The following is a 22,021-nucleotide window of genomic DNA, read 5'->3' as shown; positions in this document are numbered from 1 at the left end:
AATTTGAAATTCAGTGGAAGAAGATTTAACAGCTAAATATATATACTAATGAAAGTAGATTTGTCCTGTAGAAGGACACTGTAAAATGTGACGGGTTTGACAGATTACAGCGTGGTTGATCAAAGTATCAGCAGTAAAATTGTTTCTCCAAAGCACTTGACTTTGTACTGTAGTTTTATTGACATTGCTTTCGCTGCTAATGGAAAGCATGATATATCTATTGAAAATTGGCTCAATGGAGAGAGAAACAACTGGGAAATTAGAGTGGGATTGATGCTTGGATTCAGAGGTGTGTAATTTTGTATATCGATCATACCAAGGATGAGTTGGTTATCAGTTACTATTGATAAACATGGGAGCAGGAGAGGATTGATAAGGGTTGATGGATAGAGGAGTCAGCAGTTCAGAGCAGATGGCCAAATAGCGAAAAGGTCAGCAGGACACAAGTAAAGCTGGCAGGATGGTGTGGGAGAGAGGGTAGGGGTTGTAACAGGGACAGGAATGGTGACAGAGTGTGAAGCTGTTCCAGGTGAGTCACCTCTGTAAGCTGTCGTGTGTCCCTGAATATCCCTTATCCAGACAGTGAGGCTGCTGTCTAGGCTGTGGACTTTTGCCTTGCTGGCACGCATCTCTTCCCTTCTCTTTCTCTCCCTCTAAGCAGCTGGTGAAACTAGTGCAACACTTGGCTTCAGAAAGCTGCATCTTTCTTATTGAGGGCAATTCAAACTTTAAAGCAGAATTTCATAATTTTAGACTCTATCAAGTGTCTTGATCATTCACTGAGCTAACAGGAACCATGACTGTTTACTTTCCAAATCAAAGTGTTTATTTAACCCAGATTTATGTCAAGATTGTAACTCTTACTGAGAAATAGAGCAATAGAAAAGACTGTTAGACTAGAAGATTAACTTCTAAAACACAAACACTTGGAAACCTTCTTGTTCAAAACTATCTGTCCAATTTGTACCCACTTAAAATGGTTGTTAATTCCTCTTGAAAAAGAGATTAGTGTTGAGTAATAAGGGCCAAAAGATCATGTGAAGCCTCGTCTCCCTTTTTACTTAAAGTGTGCAGAATAAAGGATTTCATGTGGCATAATGGAAGAAATGAATAAACTGAAGAATGCATGAATAACTGAAGAAACCCTTTCGGAAGGGTACTCTTCAGTGGCATTGTGCAGGCTCAGAGCAGAGAACAGAAAATGCATTTACCCTATCCAGAGCCTCCTGGTTTCCCTTCCCCTGGCAGTAAAGCTTCCCCTGGGGTGACTATTCTGAGACAGAGGAGCCTACCCTAATGAGGGTGATGTAAACTGGAAACTTGGAGTCAGGGCTTCCAGGCTGCAGCATCCTTGCTTGTGGAGGAAAGTGTGTTCAAGGTGTTTAAGAACTGAATAGATGTTAAGATTTCTTACAATGCTCAGGAAGGGAAGCCTGGCACTCTTTTCTCCCCTAAAGCAGTCCTGTTTCACTTTTTGTAAAGTTTTGATTTGTTTCAGAGCAGCTTCAGGAAGCAGGAATAAAGCTGACAATACAAGTCTTATACTGCTGAATGTGAAAACTGTGAATTGCACACAGTCATTGGAAATAGCCCATTCTCTTGTTCTTGCAAATCCAGCAGAAATGCAGTGACTGACCTTTGCTTTTAGTTTCTGATAGCCTTGTGCTGTCTCGCATAAAGCATTATTTTCCCCTTTCACTACCAAAGAAGGGACCACATTTTATTTTAAACTTGGCAGGCTGATGTACAAGTGCTGCTTAGCACAGTTGGTCAGAGCATGGGCTGATTACACCAAGGTTGTGTGTTCAGTCCCTGTATGGGCCATTTGCTCAGGAGTTGGACTCAATGGTCCTTGCGGGTCCCTTCCAACTCGGAATATTCTATGGATCTGTTTTGTTTCCCTGCAGTTAAGTAAAAATTCCAACACCTGCTTTTCACCTTGGAGTTTGTGTTTTCTGGGTTGGTTCTTGAAGTTTTTGTAGTGGTAGCATTGGCTTTGGTTTTAATTGCACTTAATTTTTTTAAGCCTTTGTCATTTTGGAGTTCTTTCCTCCACAAGACAATAGCTAGAGCTGGAATCCCTGAATAAAACACAGATGAACATAGAAACAGATTAATCTGCCTGGCTATATGCAAAATGACCCCCTGTTCAAAGTATGTCAGGGCCATCAGCAGTTCTGTATCTGCTCATACATCTGTTCTTTAACTATGGCTGTTGTTTTATGGCCATGCACAGTTGGTTAAGCCTCCCTTTTTAAACGGGTCACAATTACAGAGGACATAGTGACTGCCAGCTGAATGTAACTGTGCTGGGCTGACAGTCAGCATATGTAATGTTTTGGCATTGTTTAATGTTCTTGTTTGCTTGTATGCTTCCAACGGGGAACAGTTGGCCTATTGTAATCAAAATGTATTGCTAACGATGTGTTCGGAATCTAAAAGGTGGCAGTATCACTGCTAACACAGAAACATTCTTTTTCTTCTGGTTTCTGAGAAGGAATCGCTTCTGATCTCTGCCAGCAAAAGTAGAGCTTTTTAGCTGGAAAGTGTAAGATGTCCATTTTCATGTATTTGGAAGGAAAAATGTCTACAATACACAAATTGATCTTTTGCTCAGGTTTTTTAGACAAAATCCAGAGACACAAAGCCTGCTACTAGGGGTAATTCTTGGACTGCCTCACAAGAAATGCTATGTGAAAAGAGGATTTCATGCTTAGAGAGTTGTGCTGCTTGGAAATACAGATCTGATTCCTCACATGTATCCACAAGAACAGAGAGTGAATCTGGATTCTTGGTCTTGCTGCAAGGTTAACACACACGCATGCAGGTCTGTCGGGCTTACAGCACATTAACAAGTGGTAGTTGGTGGTGGGGGAATTGGCTTGGCTGTACTGTGTGCTGCCTAGGCTATGGTATGCATTCAGCAGGCAAGTGGCTTTAAATGCAGGTTAGGATCTGTGGTGGAGCATTATGTGTCTGAACTAGTTCTGCTCTTGAACCTCTGTGCACCTTGATACTCCTCCCCATGAAGGTGAGTGTGGTTGGGAGAAATGAGAATTTCCTGCTCCAGTAAAAACCAGACTTGGCTGGTCTCAAGCTTCTGTTTTGCACTTACAGTGCTGTTTCAGTCTTTTGCTGTTTATGTTCTGTTTTTTCCTCTTTCATTAGCAGACAGCTAATGTGTTCCCCAGCTCATGGAGTAGTGAGAGTGCTGTGCCTTTAATATAAACCAGCTGTCAGCTGTGAAATGAGTAAAAAACTTAAGAATTCGGTAAACACTGTGGAGGGAGTGTACTTGCCACCGCAGTTGTATCTCAATGCCAAGCCTGACTAAAATCTAATGTGGGTGACTTCAGATTTGATTAGTGTCAGCAGCATTGCTGGTGAGCTCTGGAGAAAGTTTAAATTATTAGAATTTAAACAAGGGCTTGTACCAGAAAGGTTTGGGCACAAACTAAGAGGGTGTTGCAGAAGATGCATTCAGGAAATGTCAGCAACCTTAAACCCTAATCCCCAAGCTTACTCTTCTGTCCCAAAAGTCAATTGTTCAGTTGCTGAGGGTTTAATTATTTGTTTTTTGCTACATACTTAAAATGACAGTAGCATGTGCCCCTTCCTTTTTAAAATGTAGCTTTCAGGTTAATCTTGTCACACGCAGTTCACACTAATGCTAATAACCGGTGTACCCAAAACATTGAGAAATAACATAGTTGCTGCTTAGGCCATGCTGTCAGCATACATTTTATATAAATACGTGCTGTGTTGCCAAATGTTCAGCCCATTCTTGTCTCTTGGTCTGTGAAACATGTAGATTTCATGCAATTGGAATGTTAAGTTATCAAGACTAATGTTCCAAGCTCCTGTCTTTCAAAGAATGTGCCAGTGCATAGAGATTTAATCAGACAAGCTGTGTTATTGCTGCATTCAGGGTAGTCAGCTTAGACAGTGGTTGTGAAGAGGAGAGCCCAAGCCATGGCATTGGGAAGGAATGGGGTGGTGATGGTGGAAGAGTCAGATGATCTATGTCCCTGTTCTGTTAAATGCTTGTGAGAGCCTTTCCCTCCCTTGCTTAATTTGTTCTGCTTTTTTGAAAGTGTGTTCCATGGACAAAGACCCATACATTACCTGCAAGCTGCTCTGTTATTTCTGCTCATTAATGCTGTACACTGACTTGCCTTTCCCTCCCTTCGTGGGCTTGTTTTTGTTTTTTCCTGCAGAGCTCTGAGTCCTGGCATAACCTTTGCTGGCATTTCAGTGCTATTGACCTGATCAGCAGTGCTTTCCTCTTACCCTGAGTGTTGATGCTACATTTCCCCCTCTTGATGCATCAGGATCTTGATTCTTTCAGTTCTTACCCATAATCTTTACTTCTTCTCCAAGCTGTAATGTGTTTATGGGTCTCAATAGCTGGAGCTTGATGGCCCCTCCTGAAAAACTCAATTAATTGAGTTTACTTTACTTTGCAGTTAAATCTCTTGGAGGGACAGAGCAAAATTCTTGACTGGCTAGATGGCTTCCTTCTTGCTGTTTACTATTTTAAGTTAATGCTTAATCACTTGATATTAATCTGAAGGAGGCACAGAAGCAGTCTGGGCTGTAAGAGGGGAATGAGGTAGTGAAGTGGGGGACTGTGGGGGAATTTAGGAGCTTGAAGTTTCAAACCTCACCTGCATTCAGGTAGGTGGAACAACACTGAAGCTCTTACCCCAGCCAAAAGGAGATGCTTTGTGGGAATAGACAGTTTGCAATAAAGGGAGGGAAAGGAATGTGTCCAAGGCAGCAGTTGCACAATCTCTGTAAGCTGATGTCATGGCCAAAATGAAAAGGTCCTGGGGGTTCCTTCTTTGGAACCTTCTTAGGTGTTTCTACCACAGCTACTAAACCATCTCCACAAACGTACCTATTTGAAAATTTTATGTGTATTTGCATGTGTCTGTTACAATGCAGATACAGGGCTGGGTCTTTACTACAATGAACTTCATTTTGTGGCCCCACTAACCAGTGCTAGCTTCAGGCTGCATAGGTGTGGGAGTGAGTGGAAGGTGGGATAAACTGCACAGTTTACTCATGGATAGCTTGTCAAAAGAACTGAGGTACCTTCTCTGACTTCTGCAAGTGATGTGGGGGGATTTTTAAAGACGATAGAAGTCCAGAGGGTCTAACTGAAAGCAGCATCAGTAGTCATTTGATTGATGTTAGATGGGGGGCTTTTAATGGAAAGTGAGGGGTGAGGTGCTTAAAGTGCTGGTTAGCATATAGACCAAGTATTGTGGTTCTGTTTTCTAACATGCAACACTTCTCTGGAGCTGTGTGTGAAGCTTTCATGGTGTGTCTGTGATACTGCTATAAACAGAGAAATAAGGTAGTGCTTATGATACCTTTCTGCTGTGCTTTAGACATACAACACCCTAATCAGAAAAAAAAAATGTCTATAATAGTAGAAAAGAAGAATAAATTTCAGTAGCCAGTAGTGTTTTTTGTTGTTAGAACTTTGGTTAGCATTTGGCAGGAAATTTAAAGTTTTATGGGTGTATTGGCATCTTGTAAATTCTGGGTTTTGAATTTTTTCCTCTGTTGGGACACCTTCCCTTTCCATCACTGATGGTGGTGTGTCTGTTTAAAAAATAAGTTGTCACGATGTTCTGAGAAACCTGAAGGTAGAGCTTGCATGTTTAAAAAGATTATCAAAAAGCTCAGCTTGCTTATCTTTTGCCTTTTTGGTTATTTTTTAATGAAAACCCATAGGCTTTAAATTTGTTGCCTTTCCCCCACCTTATTAAGCCCATTATTTCTGTTAATTTGTCTTTTAATTTAAATAGAAATAGCAGAACGTCCCAAATCTTTGCTTCTGGGTACAGTCAAATTATGGAGTGCTGTAGCTTTTCTGGGGCTGGGTCTCTGCTGATGGAGGCTTGAATACCTTGCTTCATCCTAGTTTTTATAGTGAATATTTTTTTCACCTGTCTCTCCCACTTTTCAATTGATGCAAATAGGAACATTTAGTAGCTTTATTCAGATTTTGAGATTTGGGTAGCTTTGTCTGTTTCTGCTTTGTGGGCAAATTATTCAGCTTTCTATGTATTCTGGTGGCCTTTTTTTCTGTGAAAAATCACTGTTCAGTGAGAATGCAGCTAGTCTGATTTGTTGCATGAACCTGGCAAGCTTTAGCCCATTCAGCTCAGCTCTGGGTCAGCAGAGGGAGTTTGTGAAGTGTGGGCTGTCACAGTTTGTCAAGTGTTTGTGGCAGGAATTAAGCAGACAGCTGTGTAAGGTAATGTGTCTTTTCTAGGATGAGGAGAAGGGACTTCTTGGGATCTCCTGCAGCCTCTCTGCTGTTCATGCATCTGGGACATGACTAAAACAGTCCCTGACTTAAAATGCTTATTTTAAGTTAAGTGATGAACATTTTGGATGCTACAGTGATGACAGCAGTAGCATCAGGTATTAACTTGCCTGTTACATCTTCTGTACCTTTGATGGCATAGAATAATAGTATACCTTGTATTAATTGATTGATACTTCTACACAACAGATCCAACAGCCCCTAATGCTTGAGTTTGCCTGCAGATGGATTAGTACTTTAATTATAGAAGCTGTCAAAGAACAAATAAGGTACCCGGACTTCCCTACCTCATCCCAATAGCTGGAAAATCAGATTGTCTTTTGAAACATCAAAAAGCAAATTGTGTCTTTCACAGACATGGTATGTGTCAGTAACAATTCCACTGCTGGATGCCTGAAAAATTGCTGAGTCCTTTATCCTTATAAAAATATGTTCTGCATGGCTATATGCAATAGAGTACCTTCATTATTTTGAATAAGAGATACTTGTGTTTTAGCCCCAGCTGTTGACTCAGCACCATACAGCTGCTTGGAATAATCACATTTTAAGACTAGTAGTTGTCTTCCTGAGCAATCCAGTGATTATTTAGGAAAACAAGCACCATCACTTTGAATATCCCTCCTTTCCTACTTCTTTCCCCAGCTGTGTATGCTGATCCATGATGCCATATGGTCTGGAATATCCCTTTGGTCAGTTGAGGTCAGCTATTCCAGCTGTGCCCCCTCCCATCTTCTTGTGCACCCCCAGCCTCCTTTCTGCTGGGGTAGTACTATTCTGCAGTTTAGTTTTTGAAAGGGAGACTAGAATATTTCTTCAGAAGGAGCAGAGGTTCAAGATTTTAAGGAACTTCTTGTAAAAGATGTCAAACGAATCCAGTAGAGCTAATTTTCTTTTTGTTTTCCAGATCTTTCCAAGAGCAAAAGTTTTCAGGAACAGGTTGAAACGAAAATTCTCTGATAATGCAGTTTACCATGCAATTTTTGTACATGATGTTTTAGTTGTTTTATGAAACAAGTTGGGGTGAGGGGGGGAATATCAATGCCTTTATATTTGTGTCTTGTTTCCAGGGTTGGGATTTTGTTTTGTTTTGTTTTGGTTTTTTTTTAAAGATGTTTGCTTAATCCCTAGAATACGAAGATGTGTTGTTTGGAAGATTTGATTTTTTAAATTTGTGTTGTTTTGCAGTGAATTCATCCTCTTAAAGGGATCTTCATGCCAAAGGGAGGGATCAGCCACTCAGATGCTAAGAGCTCTGGCAAATATTACTGTTTCCACTGGCTTTCATGGATTCAGGGAAGATCTGTTTTCAGGATTGGATCAATTTTCTATAATTCAACTTCCCTTTTCTCTATACAGTACCTACAGTGAAGCAGAATTAAGAGTTGGCTGCAGTTTTCATTGAGAATTCTATATAGCAGTGCCCAAATTAGCCCAAAATAAGTCATGTGATTGCCTGTTTGCCCATGCAGGTTTGTTCACTGTGCACAAAAACCAGGAGAGGGTAAACCTCTGGATATGAGCGTCTTTTCAGTTTGCATTGAGATGCACATAAAGCAGGTTTTGCAGCAAACCTGTAGAGTAAAGAACTCATATTAATCTTGTAGTGGAAAATTACGTTGTTGAGTGTTGCTGCTCAAGCTGTCCAAAAGCTGCTGGTACCAAGTCCAGATAGAGAGGGGAGACACTGCCTGTGAACCCAAATTCAGGAGCTGAGAGGCTGCCTCTGTGTGCAGCTGAAAGGCTGATAGGTTTCTTCCTTTTTTTTTTTAACTTTTTTGACAAGGAACAAGTGAAATAAAATGAAAGCTTAATTGGATTGGGTGGCTCAGGTGGTGGAGGGAAAGGAGACTGGATGATCCTTCAGGACCTGCAAGAGTCCTGTGCAACACCATAGTCCAGGCTTTCTGTAGAAAAGGAAGATGAGTGTTCTTAATGATCCTCCCTGGGCTAGAAATCATCTCTTGTTCAGAACAAGGCTAGCAAGGAAAGCTGAAGGTTTGCCAGGGACCTGATGTGTAGACTATCCTGCCTTTTGCATGGCTGCTGTATTGCTTCTTTGTGCCCCTGTATGCCATGGGACTCTGTTGCAGTTTCCAAATTGTAGAATAAGTTGTTTTGGGTACAACTCTCTTTACCCCAAAAAAATCATCCCAGTCCTTTAAATTTCCTTTGGCCCACATTTTTTTGAATCTTTTGCTCATGTCTTTATCTACCTCCTGATTTTATGCTCTTGATCCCTATCTGAGGGAACAAATGTATTGATTAAAAAAAAAAAAAAAGGTTTCTGTTAGGAAAGTGGGGGGATGTGTTCTTGTTATGCTATGTATTTTTTTTTCCCTCCACCACCCATAAAGTCACTTCTGTCACCTGGTGATCAGGAGGTACCTTGCATGATCAAGGTCTTGGCTTTCCACATCTTGTGCTCTGAGTTCCTGCTGGGAGAGCTCTGCTGGTTTGCAGTTTGGAGAGCTGGGGACATGAGGGACTCCAGAACGAGCTGGAGTGACAGCTCTGAAAAACAGCCTCATGCTCTGCAGGTGTTTCACTCTTGCCCCAGGCAGATCACAAAGGGCACATGGGCTGTGGGTGCATTTGTCTATAGATCCTTTAGGGACTGCGAGCACAGCCTGTGTGTGTTTCTGATAAATGTTGTCCTTGCTCTGCTGCAGCTCTGACAGGATCAGTTTTAGTCTCTTGTTTCACCTTTGGCCTGCCCTTTCACCCTGCTAACACATCTGATCAGGAGATGCTAATGCAAACACTCCTGGTGTAGAAATGATTCAGATGATCTGCAGGAGAAATTGTTTTAATCTGAATCTGAATTCAAGAGCATGCCACAGGATTGTGGTGATTGGACATTGTTCATGAAACTTCCCAAGTTTGCTGAAGAGGAGGAAGCTGCACTCAGAAGTTGTCACGAGAGGACCCCCAGCTCCTCTTTGCCAGCCAGATACTCACACTGTGCCCAAATGCAAAATGTTCTTGTTCTGGGTGAATGTGGGACCTTCATCCAGGTGTAAGCTACGAGGAAAGCCTTCTCCTGATGCCACACTTCCAGGAAAGACTTTCTTCTGTCGGATTTAAGTATGTCTGGGGAGGGAATGTACTTTTCCATGTTCACTCCAGGAAAATGCATGTAGCAAAAAGTGCTTCATGTTTTGCCTGTGTTTGGACAGAACCCCGTTGTTGGGAAAAAGCCTTTGGTAAATGCAGGGGGAAAAATGTGATGTTGGAGATTTTGTTTTATTTTGGGCTGACTTGGGACTGAGTGTTCTGTGTTGTGTGAGATGTTATGTTGTTGTGGGGTTTTTTTTAGACATTGCTTTTATTGTTCCAGGAAATAAATTTCTGATATTCTTAAATATCTTCAGTTTGCAGCTGCTTGTTTTCTAGTCACTTGTATTTTCCAACTAAGACCTGCTGAATTTTCTGGTGAAAAGGTGGTGACAAGTATGTTCCTTTCATCTGAGCACACCAGAACTTCCTCTTGCAGGGCATATATTTCCTGAAATAGCTTTTTCTACCAAGCAATAGGAGTTTAATTTAGCAAAATTGCTCATTGAAGGTTTACCTGATAATTTCATATGTCTGCACTTCAGCGTATATTCTTTGATTTATCAGGAGAAAAGCTGTCTGGTGGATAGAAGCTTTGCCCTGGTTACATTGTAAGTAGACATCTCCCTGGAGATGAGGTGTAAATGTCATGTTGCTGATTAGCATCTGACATGGGGCATGGGAGCAAAGAAAGGGATGCCTCAGTTTAGACTCCAAAAAGGAGAACCTAATAATTCCTGAGCTCTGACAGCATTACTTGGACAATGTCCTCAGTGTTTTCTGTTCCTGTTCCAGCTTGTGGCTGGGCTGTGAGAAGTGCTTTGCCACCCAGATCTGTGAAGAGTCCATTTTGATGTGCTCTGGTTGTGCCTGGAGGAGTTAAGACCTGGCTCTGTTGTCTTCCTAAGCGAGTGAGGTTTTTATTCTGTAGGAGTGAAATCCTGGCATATACACAATTCCCCTGGGAGAGCTCCTGTTGGCTGCAGCAGGATCAAGGCCACAGGCAGGAAAACTTTCTGGGAAGCCTCATCCTACCTGGGTGCTCACCTGTACTCTGGTGCTTACTGGGAAGGCGGTGAGGAGTTGTCTTGGTTTAAGACAATTGAAGGCATGGACACTCCAAAATTAGTTACCTCCTCTTTTAGCTTTAACCCCTCCCTTTATGCCAATAAGGAGAGATGAATGGGAGTAGATCTAAGTGAAAAAATAACTAGGCCAAGTGTTTTAACAAAACCACACACTTTTCTCATTGAAGAGAGCTAAGTTACATTTCAATTGCTCAGCAGTTAAATGTCAGCTATCCTTTTTAGTGATCTCCCTTTGTCTTCCACAAATACATTGCAGCTATGAAAACAGGTGTTAGGTGCTGATGCAGGGGTGGCTGTGGGAAGCTGGGTTTAATCTGAGAGTAGGGAGCAATGATCAGCTCAGTGATTAGCCCAAACAAAATGTGTGGGTTTTTTTCCCCAAAGTTGTGGTTGTAGGTGGGTTGGTCTGAGGCTTTGGTACTCACTAATGTTCTTCTAAAGCTTCTGTTTTATATCATTTCCTCTGCTAGCTCTTGGTTGTTTCTGCTGTTCTTACTTTAGGAAACTGGGCTTGAGTTGTGGAAATGTCACTGGGAGCCTTGGAGTTCTTTACCTCTTCATTATCAAATTTGCTGTGGGAGGTATAAAAATCTGTTGATCCTTTCAACGTGGGCTTATTGCAGCCACAGCTAGGTGACAGTGTCTTAGTAATACAGTTTTCCCCTTCTTGGAAATGACAGTTACTTTAGCCTGTGGAAAAAAGGGCTTTAATTTTGGTAGTACATGTTTCTGAAGTCTAAAATGTAGTTCCAGGGTGAGAGGAGGCAGACAGGCACTTGTAGGCATGTAGTAGTGTGACAAAAGCACGTTTTGGATGAATAAGGGGATAGCTTCTTCCATGTGAGCACCTTAGCAATCGTGCCAAAAACTTAGGGGGAGTGGGGGAGATTGGAATGTCTCCTTTTTTTGCTGTGCTGAAAAAGTGTTCCTGAGAATTTCGGCTTTTGGACCACAAAAGCTATTGAGATTTTGAAAGTTTTGGTGCTTGATTAATCTATTTCTATCCAAGTTCTGTGTGTACGCTCATTTTTCTTGTACAAATGTGTAAAAAACCAAATCTTTAGGCTCTCTATTTGACAATTTCAACTACCTGACAATGGCTAAACCCTCTTAGCTTTAGTCCAGAGTAAGTTTAGTGTTTCAGCTCCAAGAATTGCCAAATGGGAGATTAATAATTTCATGCCTTTTGGAAAAATTGTTCTCTGATTTCAGCTGCCTGCAGTTCCCAGCCCTGAGAACTGTTTGCTCACTGGCATGGAACATGATTCTTGCTCAAGACTGTCTGCTGAAAAGGAACAGAAATTGTGTCGCCTGGAGGCTTCCCATGGATTTTAGTTCTTGATTGCAGGGATGGTTGAGAAACCTCAGTGCACATGAAATGTTGGCCAACTAAATAATTATACCTACAGCTTTATGTAAACATATGTGCTTACATAGACCCACATATGACTTTGTATTTGGTAGTTATTCTGATACAATAAAGGGAATTTTGAGATACATCACTTAACTACCTGCTGTGTATTACTTTTTTGCTTGGGTTTTTTTTTTTTTTAATGTTGGTTAGGATTTTTTTTTTTTGGTAGCTTATTCTTCCTAATCAGAATTTTCAAGAAAAAATCAAGATACAGTGTTGGGGCAATTCTTAGAGAATAATGCAGCAGATGATGAAATTTATTGTATTTTATAACTTAGACTTGCTTTTCAGGGCATTGAGAGGTAATGCTTTCATCTGGACAAGGCAGAATGTCTGCTCCAGTCTGTACATGAGATCATGTGTAACTTAATCAATCTCATTACACATAGTTCCTCAAATATGTGAAAACCTAACTGAACAAAATCTGATAGTGATCTAAATGGGAAGTATGGTTGGGCTACTTTTTGGAGATGAGCATGTGATATGCATTCTAGAGATTCTGAAATCTGTTAAGTTAGCAGGAAAAAAAAGCTCTTGTTACAGAGTCTTTTGAAATGTAATCAGTAGGGAGTTTCTATTCCCTTTTTCTAAGCTGTGTGTCATCAGCTAGTATTTTGGTTACTTCTGCTTCTCTCAGACAGCTGAGGCTACACAAACTGTTCGAAATTAGGTTTTGTTTAAAGTGTAAATGACCAGATTTTCAAAACCACCAAGCATGCAGATCATTGTGAAAATTGTTCCATAAAAATTCTGCTGTATTCAGCTCTGTATTTCTATTTTTTTTTTCTTTTATACAGGCGATATGGATTATGGTTTCGATTGAGGAAGTTAATACTCTGGTTGCTGGGAATGTACATAGCCATTCCATTTCTAGTAAAACTTTGCCCTGCTATTCAGGCAAAGCTGGTCTTCCTAAACTTTGGTAAGTGACTCAGTGGGTGGGTGAGGGGACAAGGGGAGGGGTGTCTTCAGTTTGTTTGCCTTCACTTTCACCCTGCATGTGAACAGCTTGTGAAGGACATGAACTTTCACAAGTTGTAAACTGCCCCAGACTGTGGTTTGGAAAGCATTCTGTGTGGCCCTGGTAGATGCTGTAGCATGTTTTTACATAATCAGAGTGACCAAACTGAAGCAAATTTTCAGCCAAAAGAGTTTTCCTTCAGGAAAACTGCAATATGTCAGATGTATTTTTCTGAGGGGTTCCACACAGTTGTGTGAATAGACAGCAAGCAAATGAAATTAAACCCAGCAATCTAAATTTGCATTTAAACTTCACTTGCATTTATAATGAAATTTTGAAAAATATTTTCATCTCTGTCGAAGCTAGAAGGACCAACTATGGATACATTGTTTTTTATATAACTTGCTAATTTTGATTGCATGCTTTGCATGTTCTCACACCTTGGATCACGGTTGCTGTGAAGTGCAGGGCACCTCTTGTGCTTTGATAGTGAGAACTGACAGCCACATAACCTGAATAGTGCAGGTTTCAGTGATTTTGCCTTTGCAGAACTTCGTTAGGTCTCACTGAAGTTCCTGCCTCTGCTCATTGACAAGTGACCAAAATAATTGTCCTGTAGCGTGTTCTTGTTACTGTGTTCACCAGGTTTCCTCAGTATGATCTACACCATGTTTAGAGTCAGGAGAGAGATTTCTAGGGAAATTGTCCAGAAACCTGCCTGTGGATAGTCATGAGTAGCATAGAGAGTGGGAGAAAATGGGCCAACTTTTAAAGGAGTATTCTACTCCAGTGGTTTTGGAAGTTCACCCATGAACAAATACAAGGCCTTGGTAAAGTAGCAGAATATTTGGAAGAAAATCACCATGGCAGTTCCAAAGAGGGGGAATTTGCTGCAATGTGTTGGGCCCTGGCTGCTAATTGTTGGACAGTGCTCATTACTGGACGTCACCCTCAGGGGGAGGGGAAGGAAAGCAGGGCAGCAGGCACTGTGGCCGCTCAAACTGCAGCTGAACCAGAGCTGAACGTGTGCCAGGAGCAGTCAGCCCTGCACAGAACAAGAAATCCAAGACCAAATCAATTTGTGTAGTCAGTGATGAAGATGAAGCAGGACCCTCACAACCAAAGGAAGAGGCAGGGCCAAAGATAATCGCCTGGTCCCTACTCCCAGGTGAGCTGGGAGGTGAGTCCCTGGTTACCTGGCTGCTCCAAGGAAGCCGAGCAATTAGGCTTCCTGTCCCAGGATGCAGGCATTGGCTGGGGATTGGGAAAAGACCAGAAACTCTCAGCATCTGGAAGTGGCTCCTGTGAAGCACGAGGGAAAGATATCTTTGCAAGGATGACCTTTTAGTGCACTGAGACAAGTGGGACACCATGGAGCAAGATATCCAGTACCTGAGAGAATCAGCTGTGCTGGAGGTGATCTGTAAGAATTCAAAGAGGGAGCAGTTCCCTGGAAACCCAGATGACATCCAGTGTGCACAAACCATGTGTTGGAAGTTCCTGTGGAGCACATCAGTGTCATGTGTCAGCTCATTGGCACTGATGTCATGGAAAAGAGGAGACCAAAAGGTGGACAAAAATGTGGTTCCCAAACTCTGGCTGTATGAAGAAACCATCTCCTCCCTGGTATGGGCCTGAGTCTCATCCATGGAAAGACTGCCCAAGGAATTCAAAAGTTTAAATTAAAGAAGAAATTTAAGAGGACCAAATTAAAGAGGACCACTGGCAATTCAAGAAGTAAATGTCCCATATCCTGCCAGTACAGACCAGAGTCTCTGCTATTGGGAGCAGGCACTTTCCTGCTTGGGAGAGAGGGTTCACACCACAAGGCACGCTGTGGTTTGACCTGCCATGGTGGTAAAATATCAGTGATGCCACCATAATGAAATTTTCTTCAATCCTTTAGTAGCAGAGTGCAGGCCACAGTTTGCCTTTACCTGGAGAGTTGTACACCTGGAATTGACTGCCCCAGGGGTAGAAACACAGTCTCACCTTCTGCCATGGACTGATCCAAACTGTGCTGGAAAAGGATGAGGTTCCAGAAGACTTGCAGTACATTGATGACATGATCATTTGGGACAATACAGCAGAGGAAGCTTTTGAGAAAAGGGAAAAAATAATCCAGATCCTCCTGAAGGCCAGCTTTGCCACAAAACAAAGTAAGGTCAGGGGGCCTGCCCAGAAAATTCAGTTTTTAGGTGGCAAGATGGACATAATCAGATTCCAATGGACATGGTCAACTGTAGAGTTGTGTTTGCACTGTATATCCCCTCATGGTTTGTCCCTCCATATCCCCTCTTTGTATCTGTTCGGTTCATCCCAGCTTTCCCATCAGTACCTGTATGTCCATCAAACCCCAGCCCATCCCCCTGTCTCCTCCCAGGTGATGTGTCCATCACCTGGTGACCCTTCCCCTTTGTCCAGACCCTTCTCCCAGGGTCACCAGGTAACTGGACCCTGGCTGGGACTCCTCCCTCACCCCCTCCTCAGTGGTCACGCTGAGGCCTTGCCCCCAGAGGCCCTTCCCCCATGTCCTTCCCCCGTTGGCTGCTCGGGTTTCCCCACCCCCCTATATCTGGCTGCTCTGGGCGGGGACCTCTCTCTCTTGCTCTGGATGTCCTTCGAGGTCAGATGTGGCCTGGGATCTCTCCAGGCCCTCAATAAACTTTGGAACTAATCCTCAGGGAGAGCGCCTCTTTCCTTTGCTTGTGGGACCAGCTTGTCTTTGGACTCACGTGGGGGCTTCTCCAAGCCCCCTGGGATCCAAGGAGAAGTTCTTTCCCTCTGCCTGCCTCGCCCCACTGCCCAGCTGGCCAGGCTCCACCGGGGATTTGTTCCCGTGGATTCGAGGGGGAGACGCAGCAGTCAACAGAATAGCAGCCATCTCCCCACCGACCAACAAGAAGGAAACACAGCTTTCCTAGGAGCTCTGGGTTTTTGGAAGATGTATATCCCAGAGGACAGCCAGACTCTAAGCTCTCTCTACCTTGTGGCATGGGAGAAGAATGGTTCCAAGGAGGGCCTTGAACAACAGCAAGCCTTTGAATAGACCAAGCAGGAGACTGCCTATGCAGTAGCTCTTGGGCCAGTCAGGACAGGACAGGATGTAAAAACCGTGCTCTGCTGCTGGGGAGAATGGTCCTTCCTGGAGTCTCCAGCAAAAGGTACCTGGAGAGACTCAAGAACAAACCCTTGTATGCCCAGCTCCTTGGTTCTGGAGCTGGGCATACAAAGGATCTGAGGCCTGAATTTCTGGCTGATGTTAGACCACTGCAAAGGTACAGAGAAGTTGCATGATTTTCCCAGAGCACTGGTCGAAGAGACTTGTGTGCCTGTCCAGACCTCAACTGCAGAACCTGCCATCCTCTTGGAGGATCCAGGGCCCTCCTGAGATGCAGCAGGTTGTGGTGCCATGCATGGCTTGTCTGGGACTCTCCCATATGCTTTTGCACAAGAGCAGACACTTGCACAGATAAAGATGTGCAGTCTGGGGGCCCACATTTGTCAGGTTAACACTGACTGTTGTCTGCATTGGTTTTTATGTCTGTGTGACGTTTAACAGTTTTTTAGAGAGTAAGTGAAGTGAGATTTGGCTGTCACCATTATCAGGATTTCTTTTTGTGTCAATAGCACAAAAGCTTTGGTGTGTTAATTGCTGTACCATTAAATCTCAAGGAGACAAATTTCCTGGTTCTGCTGTAGTGGAGTTCCATTTTATGGGAAAAGGCTGAATCCAAATCAGTTAACCCATGCCACTGATGCAGCAGAGATTTATAAAGCAGACTGGACAGAGATGGTTAAATGTTTATCAAAGGAGTCTTTGTCCATCTTCCCCACCTTCTCTTAATTTTAGCCTGTTCCCTGGTTTTTTTGGTGGTTGCCTCTGTCTTCTCACCTTGCTTTCTTTGCTGTTCATGTTTTAAATCACAGCTGTAGCAAATTCATCCTTCTACACAAAAGCATCTTCCCAGCACAGTGGACCAGCTAGTACAACCCTCCAGTGCTTTGGTTAAGCAGTTTTGTCAGAAAATCAATTAAAATTAAAATGTTTTTTTTTTTTTTTCTTTCTGTCTTTTCATTTCAGTGAGGGTCCCATATTTCATTGACTTGAAAAGACCACAGGATCAAGGTTTAAACCACACCTGTAATTATTACTTGCAGCCAGAGGAGGATGTAACCATTGGAGTCTGGTAAGGAATCCAGTTTTGTGCAGTATGTGCCATGCATCTTTATCCTTCTCTTTGTTCTAGATGTTGCCTATTCAGTCTTTTTGCTGTGGATGTTTGTATTTTCCTCTGCCAAATGACCAAGTTGAAAAGCATGCAAATCTCTGGGGCTCATCTGAGCTAGGATCCGTAATGCACAAAACACAGTCAGACAACCTGTGCATTTAGATAAATATCAAAATTTGGAATTATAAAGGTTACAGGTCTGCATCACTACAAAGATCCTGCCTCCAGATCACACCAGACCCATGGAGTTAGATGTTTTGTCATTCAACTCTGATTTGTATTTTGTTTTGTAAAATACATGTGGGGGAAGATAGGAAAACAGATCAAAGTGTTCAGAGTAGGAGGAAGAAAATTCTGTTCATAAAACATATGTAAGATTTGGAGAGTGGGTGAGAACGGAACACACAGTTTACACTCTTCACAAAACAAGTGACAGTGTCAGAACTCATTTGTCATTTCTTTCTCACAAAGATGATTTTCTGGTCCCAGGTAGGGACAATTCATTTTAGCTCCTTGTTACCCTGGATCGTGTCAGGCATGGAGGGAAGGGGGTGTTCCCTTAATACAGGCAGTGATGTTCAGTCTGAAGTGCAGGATTTTGAGTTTTCAGTTGTGTGTGTAACTTAGATGTGTCCTTTCGTGCAGTAGAGATTTTCGCTTCACTGGGTACATAACCTTTAAATGGGATAGAGATATTCTTGTAACTATGATTAGGACACTGTATTTCCTTTAGGCAAATTTTAGTGAATGATCCGTTTAGAAACTTGAAAACTTCAGTCTTGCCAGGATAGACTGATAAATAGTGGTTTGATTCTCCACTTGAACAATTAAAATTCAACCTATTGAGCTGTTAAATAAGTTTTTTTGCAGTCTTGAGATTTGTATTTTGTGTCCCTTGCAAGTGTACTGTGTATCTTTGCTAAAGCAGAACTTCCAGCTTGTGGTGGCAATTCAGAGGCTTGATATTTGTCATTTGTCTTGATATTTGTGGAAGATTTTTACAAAAGTTTGGAACCTTGCTTTTAAAAGCCAGTGCAAGGTGTTGTGTTCGGTACATTCGTGAAACAAAGTCCTCAGCCTGCTTTGTTCGTAAGTTTGCAAAAGTCTTGGGGCAGAACAGTTGAATTTTTGAGTCTTAGTTACTGAGGCTTTTTACCTCTTCAAGACCTTGGTGTCTGCTGGCTGCACACAAGTAGACTTTTTACATTGCTTTCCCTCTGTTAGTTTGTCCTTTGAGCTTTACATCTGGGGAGGATTGGTGTGGTAGGTGCAAGGTTGTCTGCCTTTCAGGTAAAAAGGCATGTGAGTACTTAAGTTACTTCTGATGGCTGTAAGCCAACCCTTTCTCAACAACTCAGATGGTTATGGGCATGTACTTGCTTTGTGTTTGTATTCTAATTATCCAGTTTAATTGCCTACCTTCTGTTCAGTCTGTCATTCCTCTTTCTGTTCCACCAGTGTTGAATTCTTTCTTGCAGGCCACCTAGGCACCTTATCTGCAGAAGAACTGCTGCGAGTTAAAAATTTCTGCCTCTTGTACATTGTAACATTTTCAGCTAAAATGTTATACCTTCAAGAACCTTGTGCCTGAAAACAAAACGTACTGTCTTCTCCTCAGTGCCTGGGCTCATCCTTTTCCTCAGATTTGCTGTAAAGTCAGATATGCCTCTTAATCACTGAGTATTCTTTCCAAGCCCAACTGCCTTTGATTATTCTGTACATCTGCTGACCTAGCAGTGAATCTTGTTTATGGTATATAAGTATGTTAACTGAAGTAATTAAGTGCCATAAAAGCTGAGGAACTGTGATTATTTTGCCAGAGCAGCAGGAAGTTCAGTAATTGTGCCTTTGAAGTTTGATCCCTTGCACAGACAGCCCTAAGTTTTGAAGGCAGTGGTGATGGAGGTGAAAATGTAGAAATAAGTCTAGCCAGTGCCTTTACAATTTGACCATTTGTCAGCTAATCAGGACAGTTTTATGAAAAGTGTGTGTGAGGTGTGTAATCCTGATGAAGGAGTTGAACAGAAAATCTCAGAGTTCAAGTGGCAGACACTTGAGTGTTGAATAGCAGCAGGACAGTGTAATTTTTTCTTCTGTTCACAGGCACACGGTCCCTGCAGCCTTATGGAAGAATGCCCGAGGGAAGGACCAGCTGTGGTTTGAAGAGGCTTTGGGCTCCAGCCACCCTGTAATCCTTTACCTGCACGGCAATGCAGGAACAAGGTGAGGCACAAAACACTGATGGCTTTGTTTCAGGATGTGTTTTCCTGGCTTGTCACAGCTTCAGCACATTAAGAAAGACAAGAAAAACTCCTTAGGGGCTGTAGTGATAGGACAAGGGGTAATGGTTTTAAACTAAAAGAGAGTTGATTTAGATTAGATACAGGGAAGAAATTGTTTACAATGAGGGTGGTGGTCAAACACTGGAACAGGCTGCCCAGGAAAGTGGCAGAGGCCCCACCCCTGGAAACATTCAAGGTCAGGCTGGATGGGGGTCTGAGCAAATTAATGTAGTTGAAGATGTCCCTGCTTATTGCAGGGGATTTGGACTAGATAGCCTTTGAAGGTCTCTTCCAGCCCAAACTGTTCTATGATTAAAACCAAAATAAAATCTAAAATTAGTTTATAGTGCGTCTCCTTTTAAAAGGAGGCACATATACTCTATGGAATGATCCCTCTCCATTACTGAATGTGGAAATAGATTTATTGCAGTTATCAGAGATATCTGATATTATAGTTTACCTTGTATCCTCTGCTAGAAGCCAGGAGGCTGTGACCCTTCCTGAATCAGGTGATGAGAAATACTTCTTTTCAGTACAGTAGTCTCTGAGTTGAGACATGGGATGGTATTAGTGCTTCTGTATATGTGACTCACAGGCATTAAATAAACCTTTCAGTTCCTTTTGTGAGTTTATTTTGGTAATTAACATATTCTGAGGAAGGAAAATCAGAAGGAAAGAGGAAGGTTATGTGCTGATCTTGTTTCATTATTGCATCTGTCCAGGATATTTGTCTGGACCAGGAGCACTTCTAAACATTGTAATGTTATAGTTGACTGTTTATTGGCTAAAGTAGTAGATTAATTCTCCGTACTTTGTTGCTGGATGCTAAAAAACATTAATGCAGTGTGAAGATATTTCTCAGGATCATGTTTTTCCTTGCCACCTCTCCCCATGTTACAGTGCTTTTGTTTGCTTATTAGAACATGATATTTTCTCTTAAAAATACACATTTTACAAAAGAGTGTTTCCCCTGCTGAGTTCTGAGTGCCAGTTCTTGAGATGTTTTTTCTTGATGGCATGTTCTTTTGAAGCTGATATCTGCCCATAGATACTCTGCAAGAGCAGCAACATTGCAGGAAAACAAGCTCCATGGTGTAAAGAAAAGAAACTGTTTTAGGTTTGCTAGCTTCTACATCACAAGAACATTTTTCACACCAATTCTTGTCTCAGCAGTGTACTTTTCTTGGTACAAGGGCACTGTGTGGAAGGTGTGTGCTGCAACCCAGGAAATGCATGAACAGATGGGTTTTGTGCAAATTGCCCTTGCCTTCTTGTGCTGATGCATTGCAAGGTTTAATCAAATTGTTGCATTGTTTTTCAAATACTTCTTCACATTTTTTTGCCTTGATTTGGTGTAGCAAATGCTACTAAGGGAAGCTGTTCTGCAGCTTAATGGTGGCTGTTTGGGGCCAATATCTCTGCTGTGTGTGTATTGATTAGATTTCCTTTTCAACTCCCCCAAGTGCTGCTGAGATAAAGGACTGAATTAGGGATCAGTTACATATTTCCCGTTTCTCTGTGCTCTGGAGGAGCTGGAGGTGTCCTGGCTTTGCCATTTCAGATTTAATGTGTGTTGATGTGTGTTTGTTTCTATGCTGCACATTCAGTTGTTTGTCCAAGGGCTGCTTTACTGCTGCAGGCTGCATTAACCATGAGTATGAGGCACTACCTTGGCTTCCTGGTTTGACTTGAGTGATCTGGGGCTGAGGCAAAAACGTTGTGTACTCAATCCCCTTAGAAAAAATTCCTCTGTAACACTTCAAGGAAAGCACGAAAAAGCACAAACATGTGCATATGAAAGGTGACTTTTCAAGCAAGTGGATCATCATCTTCAGGCTTGCATGATTCAAAATTACTTACAAGCAACCCCTTGTATTTTGCCTGGAGTGTTTTTGACTGGATTAGGTATTTTGTAGCATGGTTAGAGCTGACAGCTTTTGGCTGGCAAGTGCATGTGTTCTTAGAGGGAGATCTGGCATTTTGCTTTAGAGACTGCACTGACAAAGCCAGTCATAGTATGAAAGTTTTATTGTTTTCGTAAGTGCAAGAGTACCTTTACTATAATATCAATACTAGACTGAAGTTTGAGTATGGATTAGCCATGTCATGTTGTGTATATATTTTAAGGTATGTAGTAGCACACTCATATTCCTTTCCATTGTCTAGATTTCAGTTTATATTTACAATTAAAAGCAGATTCTTTCCCTAGACTTATTTACAGTGTTCAGTTCTGCTTTTCTCTGCTCATGTTTTTGTACATGTCCTTTCTTTCCCTGTGCTTGGAGCCAGGTGGGAAAATCTAAGGGCCACCTGCTTGGCTTAATGTCATTATTTCTGCTGGGAGCATCAAAGTTTTGAGAGTCGGGACTACTGGCTGGGGCAGCACTTGTAGCAAGAGATCAGGGTAGGCAGAGCAAAAAGGGACAGGCTGTTCTGGATGTATTACACGCTTTGGAAAAGGCAGACAGCAGGGTGGATTGAAAAGTTCTTTTTTACCTGCTGTGAGGCAAGATATACATGGAGAAGTTGACTTCAAAATTATGTCCTGCAGAGCTCCACAAAGCCTGACTGTCTCCTTGAAGCCTGTGACAAAGTATTTATGGTGTTTCTTATGTCTGGGATATTTTTGTTAGATTGCCGGAGGCAA

The 22,021-nt window shown here is 42.1% G+C and overlaps 1 protein-coding gene across 1 annotated transcript in view; it reads left to right on the top strand.

The window, feature by feature from the left end:
- The window catches only part of ABHD12 (abhydrolase domain containing 12, lysophospholipase), a 39,040-nt gene that overhangs the window by 7,159 nt on the left and 9,860 nt on the right, over positions 1 to 22,021 (top strand). Inside the window, exons 2-4 of the mRNA XM_030268906.4 lie at positions 12,697 to 12,821; positions 16,945 to 17,050; positions 19,196 to 19,315. Of these exons, the coding sequence (XP_030124766.1) occupies positions 12,697 to 12,821; positions 16,945 to 17,050; positions 19,196 to 19,315 (351 nt within the window). The remainder of the gene's footprint in view (positions 1 to 12,696; positions 12,822 to 16,944; positions 17,051 to 19,195; positions 19,316 to 22,021) is intronic.

The sequence above is a fragment of the Taeniopygia guttata genome, chromosome 3 (assembly GCF_048771995.1).
Source record: "Taeniopygia guttata chromosome 3, bTaeGut7.mat, whole genome shotgun sequence".
NCBI lineage: Eukaryota > Metazoa > Chordata > Aves > Passeriformes > Estrildidae > Taeniopygia > Taeniopygia guttata.
This window is presented reverse-complemented; position numbering and strand designations above follow the sequence as displayed.